Source organism: Mycteria americana, chromosome Z, assembly GCF_035582795.1.
Source record: "Mycteria americana isolate JAX WOST 10 ecotype Jacksonville Zoo and Gardens chromosome Z, USCA_MyAme_1.0, whole genome shotgun sequence".
Taxonomy (NCBI): Eukaryota; Metazoa; Chordata; class Aves; order Ciconiiformes; family Ciconiidae; genus Mycteria; species Mycteria americana.
In genome coordinates, this window is record NC_134396.1 from 79864359 (window position 1) to 79878833 (window position 14475).

Consider the following 14475-nt stretch of genomic DNA (forward strand, 5'->3'; position numbering starts at 1 on the left):
CGGGGCTCTGGGGCGACTATCCAGCCCCGCCCCCGGCTCGCGTGCCCTACGCCCCTGCCTGATTGGCTGAGACGGGGAGGGGGCGGCGCCGCCACCGCCCTTCCCCTGGGTCACGTGAAGGGGAGGTGCACCTGCTTCCTTCGCCCTCCCCTAGCGTCACACCTTGCGTCAAGGCGGCGGCGTCAGAGGCCGGTGCGCGCAGGGCAGAGGCCGCGCGGCCGGGCCGCCGCCGGAGGCTCCTGTCCCCTCCCGCCCCGCTGCCGCCATGGCAACGGCCGCAGGTGCGTCCCGAGGCGGGGCCCGCGGCCCGGACCAGCTCTGCTCGGCGGGGCTCGACGCGTCCCAGCTCGGCTCTGCTCGGTGGGGCTCGGCCCGGCCCGGCTCGGCGGCCGCGCAGGCGCGCCGGGGCGGGGACGGGCGAGCGTGGTTCCGCCGGGAGTGGGCCGCAGCCGCCGCCCCGCGCTGCGCTGCGCCGCCAGCCTGACCTTGAGCGCGAGCCCGGCCCGCGGGCGCCCGCCCGCCTGCCGGGGCTGAGGGCCGCCGGGGAGCGGGGCAGCGCTGCAGGCCCTGGCCCCGGCCCCGGCCCCGGCCCCCTCTCGGCGGGCGCCGCGCTGCTGGCCGCTCCGCCGCCCGCGCGGGAGGGGCGGGTGTGGTCTCCTGCCGTCCCGGCGCGGCCGCGCCCTCCCTGTTCGCGCCGTTGCCGCGTTCCTGACTCGTGCTTGCCTGTTTGTTTTCAGGTCGCCTGGTGCTGTGCCCCGGAGGGGCTGCGATCGCTCCCGAGCGTCCCCGGCACACCGGCGCCGCGGCCGGGCGGCCCTGTCAGCGCCGTTGGGAGCAGTGAGGTCTCCTCAGCGGCACCAGGCCGGCGGGTTTGCCCGGGCAGCTGCATCGCGGGAGGCCCCGCGCCCAGAATGCAGTGAGTCTGGAAGCGTGCTGCATGCTTGGGGAAGCGCTCCGTGTGTCCAGTAGGCTGGCGGTGGTGAGGAGCCACGGGCCGGTGAGCCCCGAGTTGGTAACCTGCTGTACGTTACAGCAGTAGGCGATCGGCTGGAGAAACAGATGGGTAAATCCATAAGCCTTCTGTGTTAACTGATACAGCTGCATGTCTTCAGGTTTTGGTTAGTTGTTTAGGGTGAATATTTCTCATAGTTGATGGCAAAAGAGTGGGAGTTGGTAGTATTACTCTGATTTACTGATTGAATGAGTGTTCAGTTCCCAGAGTAATCTTAAACTGCAGTTGGGCCGGGAGGGCTTCCTAGGTAGCACGTTTGTTCCACAGCAGTCAGGATGACAGGAAACACTGTGATCTCTTACTAGTATTACAAATATAGAGATACAATGCAATATCAGATAACAAATGTCCTTTTCTTTATTCTTTCTCTTGTGTTTTTCTGACCTAGTGGGTCACGTGCCAGCATTTTGAAGGCCATGGTCATTTAAGCAGGTAAATGGCTTTAAATCCTTCTTCAGAAGCCCTAGATGTGCATACCACAAGATGGTGACAGTGACAGGCACCTGACGTACAGACCTCGGATCAGGGAACTTTGTGTCAAAAAGGATCGTGTGTGCCCCCTTGCGCAGAGCGCTCTGAAATCGGCTCCTGGGTTGAGGGGAACTTCTGTGTATAAATGGGACATTGCAGCAACTTCAGGGGTTTGTATGTATAGGCAATGCCATTGATCCAAAACTTCTACTCTTTTTTGAGAACTGTTTCTTTTATGTTAAATTCTAACAAAGTGGCTGCTGTGCTCTAGTACTTGTAGGTGGCACAGGCCTTACAAATTACATGTAAAAGCAAGGGTTCTGTCAGAAACACTTCTGGGAGGATTTGCTGTGCCTGGTTCTTGCAAGTTCCCAACTCAGAAGCGTGACGACTTCCTTAAATGAGGATTGCTGCAGTCTTCAGTGCTTCCCTACTGGACAGATCCAGTGGTTACACCAAAAGGAGCATGTAGCTTCTGAAACTAAAGTAAAGGTCTTTTTCCGCCTCCCCCTCCCCCCACCTTTTATTTATTATGAGTTTCTTTTGAGGGGAAAAATATGTTTTGGCCCCAGACAGCTGCCACCCATATAAATGACTAGTTGTCAAAGGCCTTTTCAGTCATCTCCTTAATGGTATTCTGTGGTGAGACTCTTTCACACTGTGTTAGTTGAATTAGCATGACCCACTGTCCCCTGTGTAAGACTAGCATATCTGCAGATGTGGCTTTTTTAGTATATGCAAGTAGAACTACAGTAACCTGAATAATACTGTGAACTGGTGCATATATAAAGTGGTGTATAAGCCATCTAATATGAATCCCTGTCTCTGATGTTACTTCTCGTATTGACAGAAACACTTCATCTTTTGTAATTCTTTAGATGGCATTTTCACTTGCCAGACCTTAAAGGATTAAATAGCAGGTAGCTGTAGGGGAAAAGCCAATCCAGGTATATATGTGTTTTGTTTTAAAAATAAGTTGTGTACTTGGTGAAAATAATCTGTCAGGTTGCTTTGAGCGATCCAGGTTGTTTCTGTCGTGCATAGCCTCTGGCATGCATCCTTCACGTAACAGCCTGTAGTGGCTGCACCTTGAGAAACAGTTCCTTGTGCCAAGCAGGGGTATTAGCCCCAAATGCCATTTTGAAATCGTTGAAATCTCATGCACGTTGCTGGCAGGGAGTATCTGAAGTTCACAAACAACCACCAGTCTCACTTGATGGCTACTAACTTAACTGAAGCTGTGCTGTAATGGAAGTTAGGATTTGGATCAGCTGCAAAAACAGCTTTTTATAATGGTTGAATAAGTAATCCTATTTTAAATGATGAACAAGTGTTGTCTGGTAACAATGACTTAAGTACTTCTCTGCTTTATTTGGTAGAACTCTCTCTGTTTACGTGTCCTTGAGGACCTCAGATCTAGCCAAGCTCAAGGTCTTGTCGACAACATGAAAATCAAGGGTGGGTTCAAGATGCTGTCTTTCTGAGGAGATAAGGCTTGCAGGTTAATTAACTGGAACTTCCAGAAGTTTTCAAAACTGTGTTAGAAGTGGTCTTGTAGTTTAATTTAAGCCTGTGATTACAATTGTGTACTAGTTTTGGCTGGGATAGAGTTAATTTTCTTCATAGTAGCTAGTATGGGACTATGTTTTGGATTTGTGATGAAAACAGTGTTGATAACCCAGGGATGTTTTCGTGATTGCTGAGCAGTGCTTACACAGAGTCAAAGCCTTACACACCCCACCCCACGAGTGAGTAGTCTGGTGGGGCACAAGGATCTGGGAGGGGACACAGCTGGGACAGCTGACCCCAACTGACCAAAGGGATATTCCACACCATATGACATCATGCTCAGCAATAAAACTGGAGGGGAGGTTGGCGGGTGGGGGGCACTGCTCAGGAACTGGCTGGGCATTGGTTGGTTGGTGGTGAGCAATTGTTTTCATTTGCATGGCTTGCTTTTCTTGGGTTTTATTTTCCTCTCTCTCTTTGTGTCATCCTCCCACCCCCCCCCAATATTTTTTAAAAATTTCTTTTAATTATTGAACTGTTTTTATCTCAACCCATGAGTTTCTTTCTCACTTTTACCCTTCAGATTCTCCCTGCCATCCCACTGGGGTGGGGGGAGAGTGAACAAGTGGCTGTGTGGTGCTTAGTTGCTGGCCAAGTTAAACCATGACAAGTTGCTATTTAAATTATCTGTTGTTTTCTGCCACAGGGAAAGGTAGAGTGGAATGATTGGAATTTGTAATCCTACTGCATGTATTTTATTTATTTTTTATTTCTTTTTGTTTTCTTAGACTCTCTTCTGTCCCCACCACCACCATCCCGGTGATGTCTATTTTATAAGTGTGAGAGTAGACCTTTCACTGTTTGAATTCCTTAGCGCAGTGAATGGGGAAACCTAATGTGTAAGCTTCCTCTTGTCAGCTGTAATGTAGCACTTGAGGAGTCCATATCTCAATTTCCTTCCCAATTTATTTCTATTTTAATTTGAAAGGGTACAGAAAAGAAAAACTGCTGCTTTTTCAGGTCTCAGACTTGAGTAGAAAACAGTGCAACATCCATCAGATCTGGCATTTGTTGCTTTTCTCCTTCAAATTTTATGGGCTTTCCTCGGATGTAAGATACCAGGTGCAGTTTGAATGACCCACTAGTGTGAAAAAAGCTGCAGGGTCACCTGCAGCGCTGCTCATGTTCGTTCTTTTCTTTTTTGATCTAGGGAAGGAGGATTCAGATATACTACAGTAAGAAAAACAGTATGATGGATTCAGAAGGTTCTGCCCAAACGAATTCAAAGGAATATCTAAGTAATGACATAACGGCTACCTCTGGTAAACATTATCTTTGTGGCTACTGTGCGGCCTTCACAAATATAGCAGTCACTTTTCCCATCCAGAAGGTCCTCTTTCGACAGCAGCTGTATGGTCTGAAAACAAAGGATGCAGTACATCAGCTACAGAAGGACGGAATTCGAAATCTCTATCGTGGCATCCTTCCTCCGTTAATGCAGAAAACAACAACGCTGGCTCTAATGTTTGGCTTGTATGAAGATTTCTCCTCCCTGCTCCATAGCCACACAAGTGCTCCTGAACTCCTCACTCGCAGCATGGCAGCAGTGCTTGCAGGGACCACGGAAGCTGTTCTTACACCTTTTGAGCGAGTTCAGACTTTGCTTCAGGACTACAAACACCATGATAAATTTACAAACACTTACCAGGCTTTCAAGGTACTGAAAGTCTATGGGATGAGAGAATATTATCGGGGATTGGTGCCTATTCTGCTTCGAAATGGACCCAGTAATGCACTCTTCTTTGGCCTACGGGGACCCATCAAACAGTGTCTGCCTGAAGCAACTTCTTACAGCACTCATTTGGTCAATGACTTTATCTGTGGAGGGCTGTTGGGTGCCATGCTGGGATTCTTGTTTTTCCCAGTGAATGTTGTAAAAACTCGTATGCAAGCTCAAATTGGTGGTGAATTTCAGTCCTTCTCAAAAGTCTTCGTGAAGATCTGGCTGGAACGCGATAGAAAACTCATGCACCTTTTCAGAGGAGCCCATCTGAATTACCATCGTTCTGTCCTGTCCTGGGGCATAATCAATGCAACCTACGAATTCTTGCTAAAGCTGTTGTGAAAACCACTATCTTCCTTTGGCTCTTCTGTTCATTTGGGTATTGGCACATATGATGTCACTTAATCCCAGGGAACAGTGCCTGTGTAGTGTGAAAGGTACTTGTCTTGGCCTTCAGTATTTATGGGGTGAATGGTGATGCATCTAAACCTTGGTGCAATTAAGACGAACTTTTTAAAGTATTTATTTGCTGGCAGGTGAGTTTACCCATAATGGAGCTACTAGACAAATGCAAGGTTTAAAAAAAAAAAAAAAGACTTATATTAGTCCAGCAACTTACTCTGTATCACTCCCAAAATTTCATAATGGTCCGTGATGGAATGTGCTCCACTGTCCACGTTGTAGAACATGAAAATCAAGGAGGGGCTGATGAAAATTGATTCCCTTGCCTGCTAATCTTCAAAATCTTGATTTAAGAACTGCATTTTAAAATGCTTTAGGGTCCTAAGTACTCCTTATTGTTTAAAGCTAAAAGGACAGATCCAGATTGAGGATGACTGAAGTTCAGAACTTCAAGCTTACACTAAGCCTACGCAAACTCTTCTGCCAGCTGTTTTGATGCTTGGCTTTAAGATGAACATTTCATTCAGCAGTGTAAGAGTGGTTACTGAATATTTAACTTCAGTGTAGGCTGACTCCAATTCAAAGTGGGATCTCTGTGCATGTATATATACGTGTGCCTTCATGTGAAAAAGGGAGAAGTGGAAGGAATGAAACAGCAAATTTACTACAGCTTTAAAGTGTCCTTCCTTGTTAAAAAACCTTCTACTTGTTCATGGAGTTTGTTCTGCCCTTTTTTTTTTTTTTTTTTTTGCATTGCTGCTTTTTCTGTTGCTTACAGCTATGGGGCCATGGCCCTTTCTGTAATGCTCATGAAATAGTTCAGCTTCCTGCAGTTGTGAAAGTAGTTCACAAACACAGCTCTTTTGTACTGAGGTATCTTGTCTTTTGCAAATTACTTGTTTCATTTGGGCTGTGGAGTAATGGATCACAACAAGATACTGTTACCTGAAACTTGGAGTTCTGCCCACTTGATGTGTACTCTTAACAGTTCTGTAAGACAGAACTGTACAGCAGCACTGACAAGATGAGGTTTCTGGGTATTATCCACTTCAGTAGAGGTCTGTAAGTGTAGCAGAGATGACACCCAAAGATGACCTTAGAAGCAGCTAGGTAGGAAAGATACAGCATTTGGAGACATCTTTAAAGACTTCTGTAGGTGAGTATTGAAAAAGACTTACAGAAATATGAAGTATTGTGTGTCTTACAGACTTGGAAATTGAGAGATATAAGACTTCAGGCCTTAGAGAAAGGGACAGAAGAGCAAGCATGACCATAAACCAGGTGAGGGTCTTAACAAAAAGCATTTGTCTTGGGGGACTTTATTTTATGAAACTATATATATATATATATATATATATGTGTGTGTGTGTATATATATATATAAACAAAATACTTTGGATGATGGGGGACAGGAAACCTTTCAGAAACTGGTCTGAGTTGGTCTTTTCATAAGTTTTGGAGTGGCTATTACTTACTTTGTTTTCCATTTGCTAAACTGTCATCAAATATTGATTCTAATCAGTGTGTTATAATCATAATATAGTCCCTAGCTTCACAGCCAAAAATGGCCAGGCACAAGTGAGCATTCTTGTATCCAAATGTTGTGATTATCTGCATTTAAATAAACTGTTTACTGAATGTTTGTTACTGGCAGAATCTGATTTTTACCAGTGTACTGTTTTTTTGTAATCACTCCTTGATGGAATAAAAAAATTTGCATCCTGTTTCTCTGTGGAAGATATTATATACTTCTCTAATGTTGGGAAATCTGAAGCATTGAGGGTAAGAGTTTAATATAAGCCCACCGCTACTTGGTTATTGGCATTACTGTAGCAAACAGAAAAAAGTACAGTCCTGGTCTGTTGCTGTCTCTGCTTATGTGGCATGGTTAGATGGAGTAGACTGCAGGTCTATTATGACAGAACTATGCTCAAATATCATCTTTGCTTTGCTTTATAACCAGACAGTTTTACAACACAATCAAAGGAATTGTATGCTTAACAAATTAGAGATGTTTTATGTGTAAGAGGGCAGATCACAGAATCACAGAATCACAGAATCATATAGGTTGGAAAAGACCTTTAAGATCATCGAGTCCAACCATAAACCTAACACTGCCAAAAACCACCACTACACCATGTCTCTAAGTACCTCATCCAAACGTCCTTTAAATACCTCCAGGGATGGCGACTCAACCACTTCCCTGGGCAGTCTGTTCCAATGCTTGATAACCCTCTCGGTGAAGAAAAATTTCCTAATATCCAGTCTAAACCTCCCCTGGCGCAACTTGAGGCCATTTCCTCTTGTCCTATCACTTGTTACCTGGGAGAAGAGACCGACCCCCACCTCTCTACAACCTCCTTTCAGGTAGTTGTAGAGAGCGATGAGGTCTCCCCTCAGCCTCCTTTTCTCCAGGCTAAACAGTCCCAGCTCCCTCAGCCGCTCCTCATAAGACTTCTGCTCCAGACCCTTCACCAGCTTCGTTGCCCTTCTCTGTACGCGCTCCAGTACCTCAATATCCCTCTTGTAGTGGGGGGCCCAAAACTGAACACAGTATTCGAGGTGCGGCCTCACCAGTGCCGAGTACAGGGGCACAATCACTTCCCTAGTCCTGCTGGCCACGCTATTTTTGATACAGGCCAGGATAATCATATACTCAGATCATATACTCAGGATAATCAGATACTCATAATCAGTGAAGAGAGGGGTTCAGTGAGTTTTGGCACACAAGTTACTGTGAGGTGGAATATGTAGTTTACTAAACAGCATGTGTTCCCAGTCTGGGAAGAGAGCACAGAAGGAGTTGCAGTGCTTCAACTAACATGAAAATAATTCTGTTCAGGTGAGTTTCAGGTCTTAAATTGACTGTAACCAGTTGCAATTTAAGAATAAAAGTGAACTTGGCAAGGATCAGGGAAGAGTAGATTTTCAAACCAAGCCTAGCTAGCAGTGTTTCTATGTGTTGTCTTGTGTGCAGGGTAGGGTTACTGCAGGTAGTATGAAAGAGAAAGTGTATTGCAGAGAAGTGCCCTCAGCCATCTTCCCTGGTGGGTTAGCACAGTTTTCCATGGGACAGCTCAGGAGTGGAATCCTCAAGCTTTTGTTGCCTTGTCTCATCACTGCATTGCTACAGATGCAAGGGGAACTAAACCAGGACATTGCCTGAACAGCTAGAGGGACCAGGCCTCAGTTGCTGCCTTCTCTAAAAACATGCAGCTGAGACTCAGAGTGAGGTTTGACCAATCTCTAAAGCAGAGTTTTAAAAATTATTGCTGGTGCCTTGGTTGCTGTCCTTGGTGGACTACAACAACCATTTCCAGCTAGAGAAGGGAAGGGGAATTCCACTGACAATGGTAACAGGAATACTGCAGAGAGAAAGACTAATAGTGCTAGGCTTTCTGCAATAACAACTTTGAGCAAACGAGGGCAATATTGAAAAATACTGCTTTGTCCCTTTGAGGCATATTTCTATTCTACAGACCTTGTATGCCTGTTTCATGCTAATCATGTAATCAAGTTTGGCCAGCTCTTAGCTGTTGAGGGGGGGGAAACACAGGGTTTTGCATGGGAAGATAAACTAGTATGAAGGCAACAGCTCTCAGCAGTTCTGAAATGACAGCATGGCTGGAAAAGGCAAGAAGCTCCAGTAACAGGTGTAAGAAATAAACATAATGTGTCAGTCAGGCTGTGATAGTCCATTTTTTTCTCATAGAAACTAATGCCATCACATCTCTAACAACTAGAGAGACAGCTTTCCCCTCATTTATTATGCAGTGTATAATAAGAGAAAGCCACAAGCACTGAGAAGCCCCAACAGCATTTTTGCAGCTTCAGGGTAGGTAAACTGGATATAGCATATTATTAAACAGACTGTTTTCCACTGCCTGCTCTGGTGGTCTGCACCTAACAGGGCTGTTGTATGGATAAGAGTCAAATTTTGACTCTTCATCTCATTTTCAGGAAAACTTGATGGAAAAGCACTACAGCTGGGTCTGTGATGTGCAAGCTTGAGAACTGCAGCAGCAGCTTAGTATTACTGCCTTCATAGCAAAGCCAGGGCAACAAAGTGTGCTCATTGCCTCAGCTGCTTAGCTTGTATTCCTTTGCCCCAACTCAAATCCACCTTCTCATTTAAACCCAGATGTCATGTCGTTCCTGCATGTGTTGAGGCATCATTTAGAGGAAACACAACAGCAGATAACCAAGGGACATGCACAACATGCAGTGTCCCACATGCCCCACTGGTCCTGTATGACACTCTGACAGGTGATGCTGAGGCAGAATTCGTTTTTGTGCAGATGCTGTTTTCACTGTGCCTAGTGGCTTCACTGGAGCCCAAACCTTTGCAAGTGGAAGTGTAACAGGGCAGAGCGTCACTCTTGGCACAAGCAACCCACGACCCTCTGCCTCGGACACAGCTATCTCTGGCAGAGCACGCAGGATAGTTTTCAGTTTCAGGCTGTTGCCTGCTCACCACTGCAAGACTCCTTCAGCAAAGTTTTACAAGAACAGCAATGCTGCCTTCAAGGGTTTGCTGTTTGAACAAAAGGAGCTCTCTACCCCACAGGTACTGTCTCAGGGAATGGAATGGTTAATTACACTTAGTTTGTAATTATCATACTAGCCCCAAAATATGTCCCACTTTCTAGGCTTCAAGAGTGAGCTGTTTCTTCTCACAAGCATGCTTGACCATAAAGACAGTAGCAAAGAAACCCAGGGAGGGAGAGAGACCTGCGTACAGAGGTTGTTTTGCTCTAAGCACCGTTTTTGTCCTCGTAGTTGTAGGGAGTAGGCAAGAACCAATGAGCATTACAGAACAAAGGTCAGTGTAAGAGAAAGACATTAAAATAGATTTTAATTCATTGAATTAATAAATGTTTAATTTATTATGCAAGCAAGAGAAACTGTCCACAAATAGTAAGTTACTGTACGGCTGTAAGTACAATATTTTCAGAGCAGTTCTGATACTTTCTATACTGTATTAAAAGGCTACAATTTTTCCTATGAAATCTCAGGTATTTCAAAATATTCTACATGCACAATTTGTTCTTGTATTAAAAACCTTATACTTAACTGAAGATACTTGGTGCTTAAGAAAATGCACCTTTGACTAAGATCAGGAAATGAGAAGTTTCTTTTTCCTGCAGGACAAAAGTATTATGGGCTGTTGACTTTTTCCTTTTACTCAACTTTTTAGAATCTTGTAAACTAGATTTTTTAAAAGCTTTCATTTGGCAAGTGTATTTCTAAGAGTTCACATTTCATAGAACAACAGACCCAGTTTTATGGTATCAGGACCTTTCCACATCAGTGTTATGCAAATAAAAATAAAAAACCCACCATCACCAAACAAAAAAACCCCACCAAAAATCAACTACCACCCTCCCCCCCCCAACCCCAGAAAAACCTGATGCTTACATTCTAATTCTGGTAGTAGGCAATCAAACTGTCCTTACCAAGACGCCAAGTGCAAACAAATGTGTGTGTGTGTGTCTGTCTATATCTCTGTGCTTTTCTTCCTATCCCCAATAGTTCTGTTTGGAGGTTACATTTTTCCCTGAACTACCCATGTTTGACAAGCGGACTGATGCTCCATGGCCATATATATGCTGAAATACACCCCCCCACCCCACCCCCCATACAGAACGTACATATACATGAATGTCATTGCGTAGTCCCACTAATAGTTTCTCTCCCCCTCCACACAAATGTCTAACAGTGCTGTAGTGATTTAAAGACTGACCTCTAATGGAATACTCAGAAAATGCATTTACTCCCACAACATACAGTCACTGGACTATTACAAAATTATTACTAGCTTCAAACACTAGTTTGGTTCCTGTAGATACTGCTATACGTTGACATTCCTATAGAGATCTTAATTATGCAGTTTATCTGCTTCTGCTGATCAGTCATGCTGTGAATGGAGGAACTCTTTTACTACAGAAGTTAATGAATATGAAACCATGCATTTAAAAAATATACTGCATGCTTTACAATCAAATGGGGAGCTCTATCTTCAGTAGAAATAGTGTAAAATTTATCAAGTGATATAACACTTGAGTGGTCGAAAGTAAACCCGTTTAAAGAAACGTCTGGTACAAGCCACTATCATACTTTGCTGTTAGCACAGTCTTTCATCTACCATTTGAACCATTTTCTTATATTTGTTTCAGACAGTTTTATATAGTTCTGGAAGGTTAAGAATTCATGTAACAGTAAGATAAACCTTTTTTTTGGCTATCTAGAAATAATCCAAAGCTCACCGACAAATTATTTCATTCATTCAATAAGGCAAGGTAATATTATTCAGAAAGACAACTGAAAACCACTCCTTCCACCAAGATGCAACCGCAAGGCATATCAGTTATAAACTATTGAATAGTGTTCCAGTAAGTGTTATGTGAACTTCATAGGTAAAACAGATTAACTTTCATTGAAAATTTACAAGTATTGTTGAAAAGGAGTAACCAAATGATCAAAATCTAAGATTACCTACTTATTCTAATTCAAACTTATTACAAATGTAATCAGAAGAACTACATAACATTTCTACAGCATACAGGGACAGAATCCATCTTAATATGCATCTGCTGGACATGCTACAAAAGCATCAACGTATCATCAAACCCCTTAACCAGGTCAACTTTTAGCATCAGTCCTACACTCCTGCTCAGTGGCCCTGGTTTCCAGAGCTGGGCAGGGCTGGTCAACCCACCACTCTTGGTGCTGGGCACTGCAGGTAGTATCTAGATGTGATGACATGTGTCACTTTGGAGTAACAGTTCTTCATACAGAAAAATTAGTGTCCAATGTTTCAGCACAATACTCTTGTAAAAAACAGCATATCATGAGGTAGAATTAAAAAAGTAACACTCAGTGCATATTAACAGGCATAGAATTAAAGTCACAAGCAATCTACCAGTTCAAGGAATTTCTGATGGGTAAAACCAAAACCAGCTACGAAAACAAACAAACAAACAGATCCAAGAACTGCTTTGATTTCATGGGTGCTTCTTCGCCTCCAAAACAAACATGGTTCAAGCCTGTGAGAACAGTATTTACGATTTCTTCAATATGTTACCTGTAGTCCCTTTAATGATGTTTAGTAAAACATTAAGAAAGATGAGAAAACAGCAGCCTAGAAGCAGGGAGAGCAAGTACTTGGGGAAAAAGCCATCATGGTCCAGTGCGGGGACAGGGGGACAGCCTGTTTCTTTACTACTAACAGGCCACGATTTTTAATGGAGGGAGTGCAGAGAAATTCAAGTGTTCATACAGTCACACTGCATTCTGTTTCAAAATACTTCAGGAACAGGAAACTTAGCACTAATGTCAAGAACACAGTATCCAGAAGTTTTGCCACATGCTGCTACTGGGTTGTTTGGTTTTTTTTCCTCCCCCAAACAGCTTGGCCAATTAAAAACTCCTTGTAGCTTAGCTCCTCCTTTGCATAAAAATCTTGTATTCCACAACTGTCCTCAAGTTTTCTGCACACTTCACTTCCAGTGCTTTAAGTCACAGATGAGGGAAGTCCCCCTGAACTGTTTCTAACAAATCAAAAAATCCAAGCTGCCCCAGATGTAGGTTCAGGTTCACAGGCTGTTATATGCATGCAAAAGGAGCTGGGTGCAAATGGAAGTGATGCATTTCTAACTGGTCTTGGATACACTTGCCCATTTTATTCATGCAGTCACTAGGCTCAATTTTTCATGGCTTGGCCAATTATCTTAAAGTGAAAAAATACTTTTTTATGAATTGTGTTCCTTGCACACAGCTCCAAAAGCATTCAAAAGGTACAAGTGTTTGAACTTAAGAGTCAGTGTTTTAGAAAACAGGGCATCTCTCTTCATTTAGGATTTCATCAGTCTACTTCAGGTTCAAGACAATAGTTTCAGCAACAAGAGAATTGCTCAGAAGATATGCTATGGAACATTTCAAACTATGAGGTGCTATCTGAGAAGACTATGGGCATTTATTTGCATTTTAAGTTAACCAAGTATATTTACTTAAAAAATTATTCTTCCTCCTCCAGCTGGGATGATATTCTACTGAAACACCATCACCAAATAATTCTGTTAAAACCCCATGAGAATAGAAAGCTTAGGACTTTTACCAAACAGTAGGAAATCTGTCAGCTGTACATACTTGACAACTTGAATGTAGTCCTGTAGGCTGTCAGTTGCTAGAGATGATGAAAACCCAATGCAGGAGTAATTAACTAGTCCTCAGATTACCAAATACCCAATATTGAAGGCTTTGTATTACTAAAGCAATTCTCCAAAAGAGGAAATTTAAGATTTTTTTTTTTCTCATAATGCAGAGGAGCCTTAAATTTCAATTACTTCTCCACCAACACCCAGAGCATGCTACCTACACAAATGCGAAACTACAAGAGGATCATCAGGCTTATGTATTCCCAGCTATCTCATATTCATAGATAACTTCTTTTTCCCCAAACACATATTTTGTAAAAGGCTTTATAAGAGTCAACTTTTAAAAAGCATGCTCTGTCGAGCTGGAGATAGTGAATCTGAACACCAAAATATGACACTCGTTTTTAGGTAAAGTTTCCTGCTGAACCGAGTGTGTGACTGGTTAGCAAAACCTTAGTTAAATACTAAAAAGACAGATCTTGGAACATGTAAGTTATGAGAATATTATAAACTGATATGGATGTACAAGACTGAAATAACTGTGCATTTACAAGGTTAGCTATATTAACTTGAGGGCTAAAACTTGGTATTCATACTTAATGTGTGATTTAATGGTCAACATTAACATTTTTCACATCTTACGATAAGCCCAGTTAAATCCACATAGATCTTACTGTAGACAGGCATGCTTTTAATCCCTTCCCAAACTGACAGAACATGTGAAGAAAGGCTTAGCTGGTGATACTACAGACACATCTTAGACTAATTCCTCTCACAGCAATGGTGCAGGCGAGGTGTGGAAGAAGAGTCAGGTGGGACATAGCCTTCACATCAGCAGAAAATTCTGCAGTGTTAAGTTTCAAACATGGGATGAAGGTTTATGTTACTGATGTGAAAAGCTCCCTACAACAGAAACCCTGGTGGCTGAGTAGTCAAAGTTGCCCGAGAGGTCGACCAAGGACACCCCCACTGTATGAAACATCCAAACACTTCGTCTGCAGTGGTTAAAGGGCAGGGTCTTTCACCCATTCAACTCCTGCTTCCCTGCCCCTATCTTTTCATACTGAATTCTCTGAGGAAAAAATTAAGCTACATCTCCACCCAGAACCTCTTCCTTCTGGCAATAAACACAATATATGCAA

The 14475-nt window shown here is 43.4% G+C and overlaps 1 protein-coding gene across 11 annotated transcripts; it reads left to right on the top strand.

Annotated features, from left to right (window-relative positions):
* The first annotated feature begins 171 nt into the window (after window positions 1–171).
* SLC25A51 (solute carrier family 25 member 51) lies at window positions 172–6515 on the top strand. Of its 11 annotated transcripts, XM_075526730.1 has the most exons (6): window positions 172–281; window positions 738–916; window positions 1401–1444; window positions 1755–1969; window positions 2863–2941; window positions 4203–6515. In XM_075526730.1, exon 6 carries the CDS (start codon window positions 4242–4244, stop codon window positions 5115–5117), a length of 876 nt encoding a protein of 291 aa, XP_075382845.1. In that variant the 5' UTR covers window positions 172–281; window positions 738–916; window positions 1401–1444; window positions 1755–1969; window positions 2863–2941; window positions 4203–4241; the 3' UTR covers window positions 5118–6515. The 11 variants fall into 11 exon arrangements, 10 of the variants coding, with proteins under 10 accessions (XP_075382845.1, XP_075382842.1, XP_075382843.1 ...); XM_075526727.1 differs by lacking the exon at window positions 1755–1969; XM_075526728.1 differs by lacking the exons at window positions 1755–1969; window positions 2863–2941.
* Window positions 6516–14475: the final 7960 nt, after the last annotated feature.